General features: G+C 44.7%; 1 protein-coding gene and 1 long non-coding RNA gene across 4 annotated transcripts in view; one reads left to right on the top strand and one right to left on the bottom strand.

Moving 5' to 3' along the window:
• CCR7 (C-C motif chemokine receptor 7) overlaps positions 1–6,231 on the top strand; it is a 13,161-nt gene extending 6,930 nt beyond the window's left edge. Inside the window, exons 2-3 of the mRNA XM_064524753.1 lie at positions 286–335; positions 2,172–6,231. Coding sequence (XP_064380823.1) covers positions 286–335; positions 2,172–3,236 — 1,115 coding nt within the window. The 3' untranslated portion in view covers positions 3,237–6,231. The remainder of the gene's footprint in view (positions 1–285; positions 336–2,171) is intronic.
• Positions 6,141–19,513, bottom strand: LOC112993027 (uncharacterized). Of its 3 annotated transcripts, XR_010392597.1 has the most exons (4): positions 19,148–19,513; positions 18,457–18,633; positions 16,836–16,932; positions 6,141–6,270 (listed from the first exon to the last, which is right to left on the bottom strand). It is a non-coding gene; the product is annotated as an uncharacterized LOC112993027 (long non-coding RNA). The 3 variants fall into 3 exon arrangements; XR_003261638.2 differs by lacking the exon at positions 18,457–18,633; XR_003261639.2 differs by lacking the exons at positions 6,141–6,270; positions 18,457–18,633 and adding an exon at positions 6,285–9,194.

The raw sequence follows: 19,513 nt of genomic DNA, 5'->3' as shown, positions 1-19,513 counted from the left end.
TTTAGCTATCAGCCTTTCCTTATGGGGCTGGAGGAACCAGACTCCTCAGACTGAGTCCATGCTCTGACAGTAACTTGTTATGTGACTCTGGGCTAGCCTCATAGCATCTTCATTGAGCTTTTGTTTATCCAGCTGTGAGGAGCTTAACAGGGTTAAGAATGCCATGATCAGGTGTGCTACTGCTGCACAGTATTGCCCTTTTAAAACTTAGCTACATTTTTAAAAGGGACATCACACGGGAACTCCTACTTAACTGCTAACAATAACTATCTCCTTCTCCTCTAGGTAAGCGGATAAAGGTTACCATTGTTTTCAGCCTTCCTCTAATTTTTCAGGTAAGATGTTAAAAACAATGTGGTTGAAATCTAACTCTGTTCGTGTTGTGGGTAAACAGAGATCTTGGAAACTTTGACAGATCAAAAGCAGCCGCCCACAGTGCTGGAGAGATCTGTGGGGGATGCTGCTTCTCACACTAAGAATCCTACCATGCATGAAGGTGGATGATGAGAAAGCAGAGAGCAGTGCTAAAAGCCAGAGCAAAAACACACACAAGGAACAAAAACAAGAAGAAAAAAAAGACAATTATGTAGACTGGGATTTCAAGATTGCCTTGATTGTTAGACCTGAGTTCCACTCTGGCACCTAAAAGAGCATCACATGCTGAGTGCATGGGAAAAACTGGGTCATTCCTCTTTGACCAGATCTTTCCAAAGTGCCTTGGCCTCTGGGCTTTAACTGAGGTTAGTACTAAAAGAAAGTACTTGAAAGAGCTGAAATGCCTAAAGAGGAACAGTTCAGCTGTCTCGAATGTATGCTCACCTTCCTCCTCCTCCTGTTCCTGCTCAGAATAAACCTAAAGGAGAGGAGGAGTTCTCTTTCTCTCTGGAAAGAGAACCCAAAGTACTGAACTCTGTTGTGACCTGCTCCTGAACCTTGTGCCTGGCCCCCAGAGCTCATACTCCTGCAACCACAAGAGCAGCCTCAACCACCCCATAGTCCCTAGCTCAGTCTCTTCAAGAAGCTCAGCAAGGCAGGGAGGTTTTTGCAGCCTGCTTCTTTTCCCTTTCACTTCTGGTGGCATGCCTCCAGGTAGCACGCAGGATGTGGTGAAAGCCAAGCCTGCCTGAGATGGAGAGCGTGCTAAGATACTCAGTGATAACAGGCAGAGGTATCCAGGGGAAACCTTTCATCTCTATGCAGTGGAGAAAGGGTACTGGAGACTAATAAGTTACAGAAAAGCAGGGCACAGATACCACAAGCTCACTCTACGCTGTAGATTATGGCAGTGTAGGAAGATGAAATGAGAATAATCAGAGCTTAAATCAGGGGCAGGGGGCCTGAGTGAGACACCAACAACTCATCCCTGTCAGCACAGTCACAGTTTCCTGCTTCAGTCAGTGTTTCCTCGGAGCTTCATTGACACCTCTATTAATTTAGTAGAGAAAAAAGCCAAAGGAGGCTCCAGCTTTCTGTTCCCACAGAGCCCTTTGTTCACGCCGCTGGTTTAGCTATTTTACAGGCTTAGTCTTTGCTGCAAGTGAACAAAGGAGACAGGAAGGGCTCGCAGTGCCAGGTTGCTGTTGGCTACAAACACAACAGTTACACCCCTCTTTTAGTGCTTTCACTAGTGGGAAGTTCACATGAAGAACAGGAGTAACATGGCAGGGGGGAAGGGGGACAAAAATACAGTTAGAAAATGCCTAGTGAGTATAGTCAGTCAAGAGGAAATTTTGTTCCTTCTGAAGAGAGGGGAACATGGAAGGATGTATTATTTTTCCTATTTTATCTGAGAACTGACTATGTACACACAGCTGTATTTGGGTCCTGAAACATTCTGGAAAAAGCATCTATTTGCTGAGAGTTTTCAGGTGTCATTTTGGCTGAGCACTAACATTTCTTTTGGAATTCCCACTTTGACCCCTAAGCCCCGCAAACCCTACATACTTATGGCAAAAGTTTTCAGCCATGAGACTCGGCCAACTCTATTCATGATGTCTGCATGAGGAAATGCTTGGAAACTCCCTGGGATTTCTCTGCCATTTGTTGGCTGGACGCTCCTGCTTGCTTTCATGCCAACTTCAGTCCACATCCTGAAACAACTCATGGAAGGGCAAAAGCTATGCATCCAGATTACCCACCTCAATGCACTTTTTTTTTCTTCCCTGTTCTAGTTCTGCACTGGAAACAATGTCACTGATGACTATGACTCCAACACCACCATCGACTACACCATGTTCGAGACCCTGTGCGAGAAAGAGGAGGTCCGTAACTTCCGTGCTGCCTTCCTCCCAGCCATGTATTCCCTCATCTGCTTCATTGGGCTGGTGGGGAATGGGCTCGTGATGCTGACCTACATCTATTTTAAGAGGCTCAAGACCATGACAGACATCTATTTGCTGAACCTGGCCTTGGCAGACATCCTCTTTCTGCTGACCCTCCCCTTCTGGGCCACAAGTGCAGCCATGTACTGGCTTTTTGGGGAGTTTGCCTGCAAAGCTGTCTACTGCATCTGCAAGATGAGCTTCTTCAGTGGAATGCTGCTTCTCCTGTCCATCAGCATCGACAGGTACTTTGCTATCGTTCAGGCTGCCTCCGCCCACCGCTTCCGTCCCCGGATGATGTTCATTAGCAAGGTCACATGCATCCTCATCTGGCTCCTCGCCTTCATCCTCTCAATCCCTGAGCTGGTTCACAGTGGCATAAATAACTCGGACAGCCACCCCCGTTGCTCCATCATCGCTACTGACTTGCAGACGTTCAACACTGGCATCAAGGTGTCCCAAATGGTTTTTGGCTTCTTATTTCCCCTACTGGTCATGTCTGTCTGCTACCTCATCATTATCAAAACATTACTCCAGGCCCGCAACTTTGAGAAGAACAAAGCTATTAAGGTCATCATTGCTGTGGTAATCGTCTTCCTTGTCTTCCAGCTGCCCTACAACGGCGTCATGCTGGCCAAGACCATCTCAGCTTTCAACCACACCAGCTCGTGTGAGGAGAGCAAGAAGCTTGACATGGCAGATGATGTGACCTATACTCTGGCCTGCTTCCGATGCTGCCTCAATCCTTTCCTTTACGCCTTCATTGGTGTCAAATTCCGCAACGACCTCTTCAAGCTTCTCAAGGAACTTGGCTGCCTGAGTCAAGAGCGCCTCTGGCAGCTGTCTGCCTGCCGTGAGAGCAAGAGGTTTTCCATTGCCATGGAGACAGAGACAACTACCACTTTCTCACCGTGAGGAGTTTTCTAGGCAGGCTTTGACTGAGCTGAAGGCTGACAGTTTTGTACACTGCCACTGTTTTGAATTACTGATAGAGCAGGACCTGCCACTACTTTAGGAAAGGCAGCTGTAAACAGGAAATTCAGGAGCCTCCCCACATTTCAAGCAATGAGCGTTGCTATCCAACACTCCCACAGGTGGAGAGACATCAATAAAGCTGTGACTAATACTTAAGCAGGGAAGAGGGACACTGGTGAGTCTAAAATTTATTGTGCCATCTGACCTTTATTTTAGTCTTTCTTAGGTGAAATGAGAAATGCTCGAAATAGAACAGTTTTCTTTAAAAACCACAAATATCAAGACAGAAGACATTTGTGCAACACAATTGCTTGTTTTAGAACTGAACTCCCAAGAGCACTGTCCTTGCTTTCAGTGTTTCATTCAACAAGATTGCCTATTGCTCTTTCATATGTACACAAGTGATGCCTGTTGCACTGACCCAGCCTTCAAGACAAAACAGCACCAACAGTCTCAGGCTCCAAGCTGAACAAAGTATGCAATATAAGCTATTAAGTACCCTAGCATGCAACTCTCAGCTCTGCCTTTCCCCCCCAAAAGCCAGAAATTTGCATAGTTAATCCTAAATGCATACATGATATGCATAGTTTCAGTAACTATGCATATTGTTGTGGCATCTCATAAATTTGTCAGGAAAAGAACAACTTCCAATTCACTTCTGACTGTAATGATGATATTTATATATGTAAAGATGCATCCTAAGGAACAAAACTCATTGCATCTCCCTGTGCAGGGGCTGATGCAAGGGTTGCTAGCACATTTTAAATCTAAACTTTCTCCATGAAGACAAGTCCTCAGTGATCTGAGTTACAAGCCCAACATTACTGAGGCTTTTCCAATCATCAGGCATCCAAACTTGAATTAAGAAACAGATACTCCTTCACAAATCCAGTCAGGTGCTTAAAATACATTTTTACTGCCTAGCCATCCACCCTGTCCCAATGTCATCCTTATTCCTGACATGGCAAGGGACTGTCTACTCACATGCTTGATATTAAAGCATGTGTTTTGGTGGATTGGTGCCAGAATGCTCAACGTTTTCCAGAATTAAGCCCAGGACAAGTCTGTATCTATTTCTATGAGCGAGGCTCTCAAATTCAGCATATACTTGTGCCCATCATCCAACCACTTTAGTTTGCCAGTATCTGAAACATGCTTATGTCGAGCTTTATCAGCTGCTGTGGAGACAGTCTGCTGATTTTCACATATGTGTGGGGGCTTTGTGCTATTGCTTGCTGACCTCAGAGATGAATGTGGGTTTTTTCTCCCTTGCTCATCAACATGTCTCTTTGTAGAAGGACTTCAGCAGCTGGCTTTTTGTAAGTCAGATATGTATTTCATTTATAAGCTACTGAAAAAATGTGTTTTGCATTCATACTGTCACTGCTAATAAAGATGCCATTCATCGTGGCTTGATTTAAACACAGACAGTCACATGTTGAAGATTACTGCCAAGGTCACATACTTGAAAGGAACATGGCAGCTGAACAACAGATTATTGTCATGTAAAATAAGACCCTGAAAAGAAGCCCAGAATGTAATGCCAGTTGGTGCATTTACTAGAAAAATGAAGATTCCTCCTAATGGATGAATACCCTGAGAACCGCTGTCATGAGACATCTGAATGTTAATTGGGGAGGAGCTGCTGCGATTATACATCTGTTATCGACTAGCATGCCACAGTTCCCATACCACACAGCTCTCCCTGGAGCCAGACACCCATGGCAAAAGGTCTTGGCCATGAATCCCCATTGGTGCTGGGCAGTAGCATCTAGGTTAGTGCATGTACCTAACCCTTCCTTCCAGAGCACCATTTGAACAGTTTTGATTTGTGGAACCTGTAAGTATGTTCTAGTGGAGACCAGAGCCATGCAGAACAAAGCATAAACTCCCCAAAAAGACATTTACACTTTTTTGTTACCACTTGAGGACGCATTAGAAGTAATCTAGGGAACTCTGCGACCATAGGTTGAAAACCATTGTTCTAGAGACATGAGAATGGAAACTGACCTTCCAAGGAAAGAATCCAGTTAGCTGGTTTTGAGACACCACTGTCAGCTTTACTGCTGGCTACCATCATAAATAAGTTCTTCTTAAAGCATTTGGTTCTGGGATAAAGGATTTTGCCATGAGCTAAAAGTGCGGAAGAAAGTACATTTTGCTCTGCATGCATTACTTGCCTATGTTGAATGATAATCCCATCCAATTGTTTAAAGCTTTTTTTTTTAATATATATATAATGCTCATGTAATGTGTAAAATAAGTGCTGCTTCTTTGTCATATGAAATGGGGAGTTAAGACTGACACACAGAATAGTCATTTGTTCTTGCTTTGCTCCTATAGTCCTTACTCAGATAAGACACACAGCTAATGAGAACTTAGGAAGAGTGAGGAATACCTATAATACAGGTCTTTTCAGTTTTATTAATCGGTAACAATATATTCTTAATGTATATTCAGATACATAAAGCTGCTTTTCATAGAAAACAAATATGTACACAAATGTACACTGAAAATACACTGCTTTAACTAAACATTTTCATGCAAAATACATTCACTTAACTTATTCCAACAAGGAAATCTGCTTCACCAAAACGTGCAATTGTACTTGTATGCTGTTTGATAAAAGCCCCCTCTGCAAACTGAGAATTCTTTAGGTCTTTATCAACTAGATGTACTATTCGCAGGAAAAAAATGCAGCTGCTTAGGTAAGAATGAGATACTAAAGCACAGTTAAATGTTAATATGATTTACCTAAGATCCTAACTCGAAATTCCTCACAGAAGTCTCAAAACTGACTATGTTTTGCTATTTCTGGAAAATAAATTATAACGATTGAAAAATACCTTCATTATTTTCCCTTGTATTTTCTCCATAAGACACAGCTTGCACATATCCTAACAGTTTGTATCATATCCTTCTGCTCCTGTCAAGAGATGTTTGTTGATCAGCCTAGCTTTGTATCAGTACTGCCCTGCAGAAGAAAAAAAAAAAAAAAAATCTTATTTTCCTTATCTGTTGATGAATTATACAGTAAATAGGTTAAGGGTTAGAATAAAGAAAAATACCACTATTTTAAATTCATTGATGACCTAATTGCCTTAATGCTGCTCCAGTAATGGATATTCCTGATGGCTTCCTATCAATGTTTACATGAAAAATGTTTGTACTGTAACATTTTATTGTTCATTTTTAATTAAAAAAATTAGTAATGAAAATATATTATTGTGCAAATTGTTCACAGTGGGAGGCATTGACCACAATTCTCATGGCTAGAACATCTACATATAAAGCAATAGTAGCAATCACCATGCTAGTTCAGACAAGCTATCTAATCCAGCTCAGCAACTCAAACAGGCCAGTGTGACATGATTAACATATGTAGAACATCTTCCTGACCTCCATGGTTGATTTATGCCTCAAAGCACAGGGATGGTCAATATGCTTTATAAAAACTTACCTATTATTGCAACCCTGGTCATGTTAACAACTTCACTATAGTTCAGTAAGTAAATAAGCGAGCAGAGATCCCTTTGTAAAATACTACTATCATGCAATACTAGTGTAACAAACCAAAAACATGACACAGGTGCTTTCTCAGTTCCACATCTTTTATTCTATCATTGAAAATGACGCATTTTGAAAAGCCAGTATTATTGAGGAAATTTTCAGCAGCACACACCTCACTACAAGGGATGCAAGTTACACAGTCATAAAACACAAAACGGTTGTGAATGAAGCCAGATTTGACCACGTTATATATATATATTTTTTTTTTTTTTTTTTTAATTAGAAGAGGGCTCACTTCACGCTAGCAAAGAACACAAACGTTTTGTGGGGGGAATTTATGTCAGAAATAACAGCAATGTGAAGTGTTTTCCAGGAATGCTTTATACTTGCAGAGTCTGAGCTAACTCAGGTCTCTGATACACCGTATCACCAGAGCATGTCTGGAACCCACCAGCAAAAACACAGGAATAGAGTGCATCATTTTTAAGACGGCTTGTGCTCCTGGCCAAGTCCAAGACACAAAAATCTGTCCCAATAATAGATTCAAAGCAAGCAGATATGTCCCTTCATAAAGCACATATTTTGCTGATGAGGAACCATTCCTGTCAAGCCAACATGATGCAAGGTTTCTCCCTACACCAGAGAGAGACCATGGAAATACTGGAAAAAATTAGAAGTTACCAACTAGTAGTCAGGTTTATTTTATGCCACATTCAAGTGGCCATGGTGACTTAGGAGCACAGTTATGGCAAAGCTGTATGCATTTTGTATCAGTGAGGAGAAAATCCCAGCTGAAGGAAAGGGCCACCTAAAAGCTGTGAGCTGTAGCTTTATTTCCAGCCACAGAACACACTGGGTCCATCCCAGAGATCCACAGAATCCTTTGCTTTGGTGAAAAACCACAAGAATGAGAAGCAGCTTCATACTTAAGTATGAAATAACAGAACATCTTAAGACTTACATAAGATATATTTGCACCTAAATCCCGTGAAAATAAACCATCTTGCCACTTTCTCCTGGGCTGCTAGAAAAAAACAAGGCCTCGTTTGTCTGTAACAAAGTAGGGCCATGAGCCACGTACTGAGCACCTTGGAAACAAGGGAAAGGAATCTCAGGCAAAGCCAGAAGACGTGACAAACATGCAGCTTCATGTTTGAGTGCCAAAGCAATAAGGATCGTTTCTGCTTTCACTAAATAGTGCGTGTCAGTCACGGTTTCTCCCTAGAGAGAAAGTATTAGGCTAGTTTCAGCATCCGGCCCAGAGGTTCAAGCAGCAATATGGAGCATCTCGAGACCACGGCACCACAATGCTACTCAAGAAAAATAAAAGTCTAAAACCAAAACTCCTTGAATAAACATTATATCTCACCACAACTAGGTCAGAAGGCTCAACTGCACTGAAGTCCAAGAAGCTCATTTGTGCAATAGATGCAGCCTGCTGAAACAGGAGCTCTGAGCTACAGCACACAAAATACAAAACAGAATCCCAGCTTTGCAGAAAGCTGCCATACTCATTTAACAAGTTCCCTGTGCTTCTCAGAGCCAATTCTAAACCAAACTTTCAAACAGAAAAATTCCTGAATTTTAAGCAGCACAGGTTCCAGTGTACAACTCTGATTCAAACTGGTACAACTCAGGTCACCAAGCAACCAAAGCTCACACCTCAGAAGGCACTGTAAATATTCCAGCCAAACCATGCAAAATCTGTTACTGAAAACAGGTGCATTTCCAGGACAGATTTAACTCAATTTAATATCTCTCACCAGCAAGACAGAGGAAAAGAAATTTCTTTTTACAGTTCACTGGGGGACTGGGACCAATTTCAGCTTTAAATCTTTAAAAAAATCAATTAAAATCCTTGCTACAGAAAGGGGCCACTGCTCTGCAATAAACTACACCAAAAGCAGAGAGAGCTATCACCTAGTCACAGCCACCTGGACTCCAGGCTGTTCCTGCAATCCCTTCTCCAAGTCATTTCAGGAACTAGTAAAAACCTCTTCATTGCTCAGAAGCACTGGACTCATTGTTCCAGATCAAGGATCACTGCTAAACATTTCTCTCCCCCTTTCGGTTTTTCACCTGCCTATGTGTGCTTGTTACAAACCTGTATTAAGTTGCAGTTTAAAAGCTCTCGATACCAAACGGATTGGGAGGGGGAGGTAAACTGAAAGTAGGCCTCACTAAATGCAGTTGCTCCCATCCATCGAGTGCAGGCATTGGCTTGTCCTCTCCTTTCTCATGCTGTCCCAAACACTGCCTCCCGCCAGGTCAACTATGGGGCTGGTGAATTAACTGATTAATACAGTGGTGAAGGGGAAGCTTCTCCAGGCATGGCTGTGGTTTCTGACGTGCCACCTGGGCAGCTGCGGAAGGGAAGTCCTTGTCGCCCTAAGAAAGAATGAGCTGGAGTTAACTGAGGCAAACAAACCCTAAAAATAATGCATGTGGGTGACGAGGAAGGGTGGTGGCACTCTACAACAATCAGAATAGCTGACAGTGGGCTACAGTTTCCTCTCCCCATATCTTCTTTTAAATGGAAAAAGAACCCAGCCTCCTGTTCTCGGGGTAGAGGTGTCAGCTCTCAGGGGAGAACTCATTCCATAGCCAGCAATCTCCCTCCCCAGCTTGTCAGCTGAGCCACCTTGCCCAGGTGGCCACCTCCCACAGGGGAATCAATCTCCTCCAAAGTGACAGGTGATGGGTTTTGTCACAGCATTTTCTACGCCAGGGGATTTCTCCCCTTCCGGCTCAACCACTCTAGGATGGTTCTGGGGAAACGTAAATCAGCCCAGGCAGCAGCAATCCTACCAGCACAAGCAGCTGCATGACCTCAAAGTGAATAAATCAAGGGACCTGACCAGATTGAAAAGCAAAGACTTTTGAAGGGCTACAGTAAGGCAGGACCAGCTCAGGTCCTACTGCTGGCGCAAGAGACAGGACAAGAACATGCAATTGACATACAGGAAAAATAATCAGATAATCTAACAGCACCACGCTGCATTTAATGATAGCAGCACAATCCCCTGCCAGGCCACCTTACCTTCATTATAGCTCCTGATACGACGAGAGTTTGTGTTAGAGAGCTGAAAAAAGAGAGCAGAACAACCTTCTAGTTTAGAACACGGGTGACCATAAAAACCAAAGACACATAAAGGGATGGAAAACTTAACAAGGTTTTGCTGAGTTCTTCTTAGACACCCTGTCCGCAAACTGTCGGTTTATTGCTTGTGGAGATCTCTGGTAACAGCAGAATGCACAGTACAAGAAGGTAAGAATGAGAGAGGTGGAAGAAGATGAAGAGAAAGTTTTCTGACTAGAGAAGAAAATATTAGCTAGCAATATCTGCTCACTAGCAAGCCTTTTCCTGCCTGAATGTCCTTTGTGCTGGCATGAACTTCCAGACTGGCATTGAGCCATTCTGCTCAACGGAGATACAGTCAAGGTAGCTTCAGTTTTTCCATGTCTCCGCAATATTTTAAGTAGTGGTACTACAAAGGACAGAAGCAGCTCAGTTTGATGTAATGGTCAAAACCCCAGACAAGCGTTAGGAAAAGCAGGTTCTATCCCTAGCTCTGCTACTCAGTAACCTGAGTCAAGCCTCCACCTCTGTCTCACATACTAAAACAGAGATAAAAATGTTACTTTGCATACGTAGTAATAGGAGTACCTAGCCGTTACTATTACTACATACAGGAACCTTCCCGCCTTCTTGTTGAAATAGAAAAGCAGATCTAACGTATTTAGATTTTACAGAGATTGCAAGTCTCCAACGTGCACAATTCTGAGTAGCAGGTTAACTTATTTTCAAGCTGAATAAAGTTATTTTTCACTTTCATCTTTCAATAAGACCCCAATTCTTCACAGAGCTAAGATTATTAACCAAGAAGGGAGTCAAATCTTTTCGATATTAAACAAAAACCTGTCACCGCCACAGCTCGTTACAAACGCTTATTCAGGTTTGGACAAGTAAGGAGACTTTCAGTTCACCTTTACTACACGCATGGCAGATGCACAGCCAATCTAGGTATGATCTCATATATTTGTCATTGCTAAACCCATGCAAATCTGCAGTTTGCAGGAACTGAAACTCTAACTTCCCTTCTTGCTGCTTTGTTTTTTAATTCAATTGTCTAAAATAAGATAGTGAGCAGCTATTTACTTTCCTTTCTTTGCTGACAAGCACTGTTGCACAAAACCCTAATTTTTATGAGTGATTATGTGCTTGATTGGGAAATTTCTGCAAACTGAAGGCAGTCTCTAATGTTTAAAGGAAAAGTCTAAGTCACAACCAACGCAACACAGTCCAATGAGGCCTTCCAGAATTCAAAGTCTGCATATACCATCCTTCATCAAAATGAGAGCTTCTCCCACTGATTCTAGTTCTTTCCTCTTTCACTCTTACTCCTCTTTTATACCTTGGTATAAAATCCACTGAAACCAATGGGAACCTTCACAAATAGTCCTTGTATTACCTTGAAGTTTTTTTGTATCATGCAACAGGAGAAAGAAGAGGTAAAATCCCAAAGGATATATGCAGGTGACCAAGTGAACTTCTGGAAAGAAAAAAATAAAAAAGAAGCCAAGTAATATATTTTTTCCCAGGTAATGAGAGTTTTACTGGCCTTGAAACAGAAGAAGGAGGATTTCATACAAGTATCTGCAAAGGCTTGAAGAATCCCAAAACTGCTGCAGAAGCTCCATGCAGTAACGGGACCATAACAAATACACTTACTCCTTCTGTAGTCTGTACCTATCCTGAAGGCTAGCACAAGACTCAAAAGCTGTGCTCTGCTGAGACAAAGTCCTGGTTTACATGTTAGAGTAAAAAGACAAGGACTCCAAGTGGCTGAATGCTCCAGAGAAGGAAAAAGGTGCTCTTGAAAAAGGCTCTTAACCAACCTTGTAGTAAAAAAAATTAGATGTTCACAATCACAAGCAACTCACAGGTCAAAATGCCTTTTCCAAAGACTCTTTCAGGCCAGTTTCCAAGAGACACCAGTGCTTTTACATGTTCCACACAGCCAAAGGCAACCCATTTCCTTCCTAACTTTCTGGAAATAAAGGTGCTGAGCCAGACACCCAAGAAACCTATGTCTGTCCATGATATCACTGCTTAATTCCACAGATCCCCATCCAGCAGGCCTTCCTGTTGCTCAGAAATTCAATTCAGGCATTCCAGTTTACCAATTTTAATTACAGGAAAAGTAAAGACTCCCCTCTGCTGCCTATAGCAGGAGCACGCTACCCCATCAAAAATGGTGACTGGTACATACAAAGGCCTGCCTGCCTCCCTCCCTCCAGTTTATTTATGTAACTAGCACAGTAGTCTACGCAACCTTGTAGACTTCTACAGCATACCCACCACTCTGCATCTTATTATCAGGTAATCGCCCATCTATATGCAAACATTTAGGAGGGAGGAGGTGTGAATGTACAGGTGTTCATGTTTGCATATGTCTCACTGTAGAACTGGTTTCAGACTCCGGGGGCTACTGCAGCAAAATTCAACATACCACTAAATCTCACCACCAGGGCTGCACAAATAAAAGCTTATGTTTTTAGGGAAGAGTTGGCTGATTCCCGTGAAGATAACGCATTTCTTCCAACTTTCGGCCACACCAAGCATTGAGAAAGAATCTCTACCCTTGTGCCAGGGCGGGGAGGGGGAAAAGGAAAAACAGTCTCTTTCTGGATGACTAACACAGCCAGCAGCAAATGCCACTCCGCAGCTCAGCCCCTTTCTTCAACTGGGAGTTGCACAAGACTCCTTTGAAGAGGTTAACACACTCAGAGAGTCAGTTTTCTTCTATGTTCTCGAAGGGTCACAGGTAGCTATAACGCTCAAACTTCGTGACCCAATCACATGCAGAGGTAAGAGTTACCGCAAGTCACAAAGACATGGCTTCCACCAGATTTTAGATGGGATTGCAGCAGGCCTGGCAAATAACCAGATACCTACAAGATTCATCAAAATGTCTTTACTCTCAGCAGCTTCTGGCGTGACTCCACACCCATCTACAAATGAGCAACCCCTCACGTGCCAACGCTGCCTGAACAGCTTCACAGAGCCGGGAAGTGCACAGAATCAGAAATTAGACCGGAGACTGTTTTGAAGCACGCTGCAGATAAACAACAGAAAAAGGTCTCAACGCCTGCAAAAGTGAGACTTGAAACGGTGTCAGAGCCTGCCCCTTCAGCAGAGTATCCTGTTTGGGGCAGCATGTGGGTCGCAGCCACTGGACATATACCCACCACCCTGACTCCCCCTACATTTGAGGAGGCGGTGGAGCACAGCTCACCAGCCCTGCAGCATCACAGCCAAACTGGCACCGCTCTCCTTCCAAACAGAGCGTCTTCGCCATTCGCAGGGCCACCACCACTCCTGCTCAAGAGGACAGCGAGATGATGCACTCAGGAGACATCGGTTCTGCAGAAGTGCTGCCCTCTCTCTGGGGAGTTAGGACTTCTGATACATGCCCACTCCAGAGACCCACTCCTAAGCTACTGCAGGAAGCAAGTAGGGCATTTGGCCTGCATCAGCATAGCCTGAAGCAGACAGCTTCCTACTCCCCAGCCCTCGGCCTGACACTTGGGAGAGCAACATCTCCCTGGGGAGGACTTTTCTTTCTTCTGCGAGGTTGCTGTCTAAGCAGCCTGTTATGGCTGGCTTTTGACTGCTCCTGTCTCAGACGCATCGCACATGAGTAACAGCACATACTCCCTCCAGCCACACAAAACACCTTTTGCAGGGAGAGGTGCAGGGGAAGAAGTGGAAGCAGAAGGGAGAGACAGGATGTGTCTGAGACACCTAACAGTTCTAACAACAGGCCATGCCTTGCAGATCCTGTAATGATATTCTGAGAAAGCAGGGAGGTATCTCCTTGCAAAAAAAGTAACAGTGATCTTCATCTAACAGTGAAATTAATTATCTCCATAATCAGTAATACAAAAGGAGTCTCTCCTCACAAGGCCTGCACACATGCACCAAGTTTGTCAGCCATAGCATGTGGCCTAAACCACACTCTGAAACAAAGTTTCAGTGACCAACAACCAAGATGAAAATACTTCCCTCTCCTTCCTGCCAGGGGAAGCTGTTTGAAAATTAAAAAAAAAATGTATAGATTATATGCAAAGAGAGGTAACAGAAGGCACTCTCACAACAACATGCTCCACACGCTGGCACTCCTCCAGGCCCTAGAATGTAACGCCTATAAAGATATGAAGCAAGGCACAGCTGGACTCCAGATGACCCGCAGCATATACAGAACGAGTCCACGGGCCACAGTTCCCTTTCAGCTGTGGTCATACCTACATCTCACACAGCACTAATAACCAACACGGAGGTGAGATAGACAGCTCTGACTTTTTAGGAATGCCTGGGCATTATCTCCTCCACATCCTTCCCCCTAAGCAGCTGCCCCCTCCTCTTGCCTTCAGTAACACAGGAGATGAAAAGCCATACTCTTAACAGAAGGAGATTTCCAAACAAATTTCTGAGCTCTCTATTAAGGCCGGGTAAATCAGCAAGCAAACGGGACCAAGAATAGCCGTCTCTTTGAGAGATGCTGACACCATGTGGGAAATGCTAAGAAATGCTCCGTCCACAGACAGTCCCCCTCTGCTCCCAAGGCAGCCATGGGACTCTGGGAGAGCACTCAGGAAAATGTCTCATTAACCGAAGATACGGGTTCAAAAAGTATTAGTTAAATCACATTAGAGTCGCCTGTGGGCAATCAAGCTAAAAGCTGAGTCATTTTAGTTTGGTTTAATTTAAATATACTGGAAATTATTTCAAAACAGCTTTGCTTCAGTTTATTTTACCTCTAAATCAGAGTGCCCATGCCCTTCCCATGTACTTTCAATAATCCACTTTAAATGCTAAATCTGATTATCTTTCTCACATCTTTCCATAAAAAATGAGACCTTTGTGCATTATCTTTGATTAACTTTGTACCCAAATTTCCTAAACAACTTTGAAAAACATAAGTGGTCTTTTTCAGTCATGTCCTACCACTAAATAACCTGCAGGGAATTGTACTGTAGCTGCTTAAGAGCTTATTGGCATGGGCAGCAGTTTTCTGCTGAAAGCAGTCCTTTCCCAAACGATGGAGTCTGGATTTTTCAGGCAAATGCAGAAAGCAGGTTTTGACTTCAAAGAGTGAATGAGCATCACAAACTGAAGTTCCTGTTTTTAAAGTGAGCATTATAAAAGCAGGTTTTTCCTCATGAGGCCCTGTTCTGATTTTTAATCACTCCCTCGATCAAACCTGTGGAGAGCTCAATTTTCTAGTACCGCATGTTTGCTCTAGAACCTGTATTTCAACAGCAGCTCTTTGAAAACAGGCTGTCTTGAACATAACCACAACTTTCCATTCTACAAAATCCCACAGTGAACTAAATTCCTCAAGCCCTGCTCTGCTTTCCTGCTCACTATGAAATAAAGCCTCTGCTTCCAAGCTCTTATATATGAACCAGAAAGAAAACCCTGCCATTTAAAACAAGGTCCTGCTTGATGACTCAAAGAACTAGACATTTTTAAGCAGGTGAGAACAAATTTAGCAGAGGTATAAACCCTCATCTTTTAAGACAAAAGAAAGCCCTTAGCCAGCAGAGGTTAGAACAGAAGTTTATATGGGCAAACAGTTCCTGTGTTAACTGCTAGGGAGTTTCTAGCTTCCCTAAAACCCCACCATATCAACAAATTGTTGGCATTGTGTTACACAGCAATTCCTATGCTTTTCAGCAAAAATCTACATGAAAACTTACAGAACTAGAGTATTTTTCAGCTGTTGAGGAAACATGCTTTTTTCAGCCACTAGTAACCAAACCTCTTAGATGCCATTCAGGTGAAGATTACATTTCCATGCTCTTTCAAGATGCACAAGGTTTAATTTAACTCCATAAGCTATTTTTTAATGGAATGGAGACTGACACTGTGGCAACTGCCTCTTTCAATTCCCTCCATCTGGCAAGTTTCCAACACTCCCTCCCAGAAGAGGCCTTGCCATGTGCCATCCCTTCTATCCATGGAGGGGCTCCACCATTCAAGAAACCAGAATGGTGTGTCACAGGGCTCTAAAACATAACTGGCAGCAGAATTCACTGCCTCTATTTCCCCTTCAAACATGTTCATTGCAAACTGAAACCTCCCTGACTCCCTGCGGGTTGGCCCTGGTAATGCCTCTTTCCCCTGTTTGCATAGAAAAGAAGTCCTTTCTTTGTGGCTTTCTGCAGAACAGAACAAAAACAACTAAGATTGCTCCACCTATGCAGACAGCTTTTACCTGAAAGGGATACAGCCCACACTCCACCCACCAAAACCTTAAAAAAACACACACACACACACACACACACACACACACACACACACACGTATAGTGACATAGAGTCTGTTATCAAGGAAAGTTTCCCCACACCCCCCTACAAAAACACTTCAATATTTTGTTCTACAAGATGCTGCCAACACGCTTCTTCCCACGCAAACCAAAGTGCGTGTGCACAACAGATAAGGAATCAGACATCCCTTTTCAGCTTTAAAGATGTTTTGCTAAACAATTTCCAAAGACCACTCAGAAGTGGGATACGTGCAAACTGCAAGGAATTGCTGCCATTTTCTAAAAGATGTCCAAGCAATCCCCAAAAAAGAAATGTGTGTGTGTGTGTACACACACACCTCACAACGCAGTGATAAATAGAGTAGTTTGTTTCTGCACCAGGCTGTTGCATTTTGAGATGAGTCCTACCATTACTCAGGAAATATGGGATTTGATCACTGATGTCAGTAAAACATCTAGGTGCAGACACAGGCACTACAAGGCAAACTATTAAGACAACAAGACTTCTGTGGGTTGGCAGCAGGGAGTGGCGTAACCCTGTTTGCCTTTGCTGTGCTCTTCCAGCTGTAGAGATGCTCTAACCTGCTACCACAGTTTTCATTTCAGACAAAGTGATCATTCACACAGCTCCCAATGTTGTGAGCAAACACAGTGATGCTGAAGGACTCGAGCAAGAGGTCATCCCACCTCTTACCTGCCACGCTCCCATCCTCTGCAGTCTTTGCTCTTCTCCTGGGTGAGGCGCGCTCTGCGGCAGTGCTTCTGGACAACACACATCCCACCAGCTTTCACTGCAAAGCCAACATTTAAAAGCATTGGTTCAAGGTTTGAGGGGCTGGAGAGCAGCACAAAGCCAGTCTATACCACAGCTTTTACTAACACATCCCTGATAAAGCACTTCAGTTTCTCAGTTCTTTTGGTGCTTTTCTAAGCATGCCCATTGCTGACTGCACAGAAGAGACTGCCCAGCACTTGAAAGCAGATGGCCAATGCATCAAAGGGCATGCAGAAACTTCCCAAATATCAATTCCAGCTTTAGTTTTTTAACACTTATACTGTGCTGTAGCTCTGTTCTTGTGACTCAGTTCCCTGAGCAGAGGGCTTGGTGTGGGGTGGCTCTGGGAACCAATTCCTCCCTATTTCAAGGAGTCCTGATTGCTTCTTCACCACAGACTCCAAGAAACAGCAGCCTGAGAGATGATGAATGCCTCATCACAAAGACAAGACAGGGACTTGTGAGATCTGGTTGCATTCCCAGCTTGCCTACGCACTCCCTGCAGGATCCTAGACCAAACACTGAGGAACAGCAGGTCTCAATTCCCATGTTATAAAATGGGGCCATTAACACTTAATTTCTCTCATCCATTGTCTGCCTAGATTGTAAACTCAGTGGGAAAGAGACTATGTGTTTGCACAGAGTCTAGCATGAGAGAGCCTCCAGACATAAATGAAATATAAAATAATAAAAATAATTTAAAATCCCCAGTAGGCAGTTGTAGAAGTAGCAGGATGGAAGAGAAACACATGCTTGCCTTCTAATGACAAAAATAAACACCCTACAGGCAGTCAAGAGACTGCTGTGCTACATGGTAGCAAGGCTTCTCATTGCTTTTCTGGGAAGAGCTTGCAAATCCACAGCTCCAAGTACACCATGCCAAATACCACCAGGCAGGTTGAGATCCCATTAATACCTGATCAACATCGTCCTCGCATTACATTCTCACCACAGCACCTCACACGATTAGCGGGTGAAGCTTACTAGACTCAGTGTAACCCTTCCAAGTGACACATTACACTGTCAGTACTGCAAGAACAGCAAATTTCAATCCCATTTCCAATAAAAGGCAGAGTGAAAGAAAATCCAGCTATGCAATTTAATGCCATTTCTGCTGTGGGAAGTAGCTGATGGATTTTGCCTGATTTAAGCCAACAGCAACCAGCCACAAAAATATGCCTAACCTTTCCCATTTACAAGTCTGCAAATTCCACAGGAGCTTGGCTTTGCCTTAGTAAAGTGAGTCAGGAACACTTTCCTTGTGGAGCCAAGAGGCTGCCAAGAGCCCAGCGTTCAAGAGCGATTCGACAACACTACATGAGCATGAGAACACAGAAAGGATGTCAGCAGGGAAACACACGTTAGGGAGCAAATAGAGACAGACTAACCAGCGATACAAATGCTTTGAAAAACATCTCCTCCACAAAGAGCATTTTTAAGAGCTGAACGCAAAACCCAGGAAAGCCAGCACCCACTTTAGCCTCCCACTGCCAATATCAGAACATTTAACACTGATAAGCAGTTCAAGGGTTGCACTTACAAGAAGAATGTGGATTGCTATTGTTGTTAGTGCTCCAACCACCCTTTCAATGTCAGGGTCCCCCCATACAGGAGACAGCGCATATCTCAAAGACCTTGCAGCCTGGGTAGCCAAAACAAGCAGTGTGGAGGGGAAGGGGGAGCACCATCTGGGGCTGCTGAAGCTCACGTAGGAAGTCTGGGGGAAAGCCAGGAACCAGGCCCAGATCTCTTAGATGCCAGGGCAGTGCATGGGTCGCCAGAGCATCTGCTCCCATGTCCTGCCCAGAGCCAGGCCATGGCCTCATGCCCAGCACCAGCAAAGTCTGCCCCCAGACCTGACTGGGCCCCAGCACTGCTACAGGCCTGGCCCCAGCACGGCCCTGGCCCCCAGAGCCCCCCCAGCCACAGCCCCAAAACCCCCCATAGCACCAATTCCTGCCCTAGAGCCATCCTGGCCCCACAGCCCCACTGCCCCAGCCCCAAAGCCATCCCAGCCCTGACCCCAGAGCCCCACCAGCCCCAGAGCCCAAAGCCCCAAACATGGAGCTCCAGGCCCCAGAGCACCACCAGCCCCAGAGCTGCCACAGGCCTGAACCCAGAGCCACTCCAGTCCCAGAGCCCCAAACACGGAGCTCCCAGAGCCGCAGAGCCACCACGACCTTGCCACCAGAGCCCCAACAACTCCCCCAGCAGCCATGTCAGAGGCTCACCATCATGGCGCCGCTCCCGCCCTCACACCCGCGGGGTGGGGGTGGGGGCGCATGCGCACTATCGCACGTGTGCGCACATACGGAGATGACACCACGGTGTGCACGTGATGGACACGTGACCGCATCTGTGCGTGCACGTGATTGTACCCGTGCGCCCCTCGTGAGGCGAGGGTGCGCGCCTGATCGCAGTCACGCGCACCTCACGTGCACCCCCGCGTGCCCAGCTCTTCCGCGTGCGCACGCGCAGGCGCCCTCGCTCCCTCCCGCCTCCACCTGCCGCCGCGGCGTTCCCTGCCGGCCCCTCGTGGGAACCCGCCGCGCCCCTCCGGCCGCGCGGGAGCCTGGGGGCAGGGGGCCAGGCCACGT

This window comes from Dromaius novaehollandiae, chromosome 22 (assembly GCF_036370855.1).
Source record: "Dromaius novaehollandiae isolate bDroNov1 chromosome 22, bDroNov1.hap1, whole genome shotgun sequence".
Taxonomy (NCBI): Eukaryota; Metazoa; Chordata; class Aves; order Casuariiformes; family Dromaiidae; genus Dromaius; species Dromaius novaehollandiae.
This window is presented reverse-complemented; position numbering and strand designations above follow the sequence as displayed.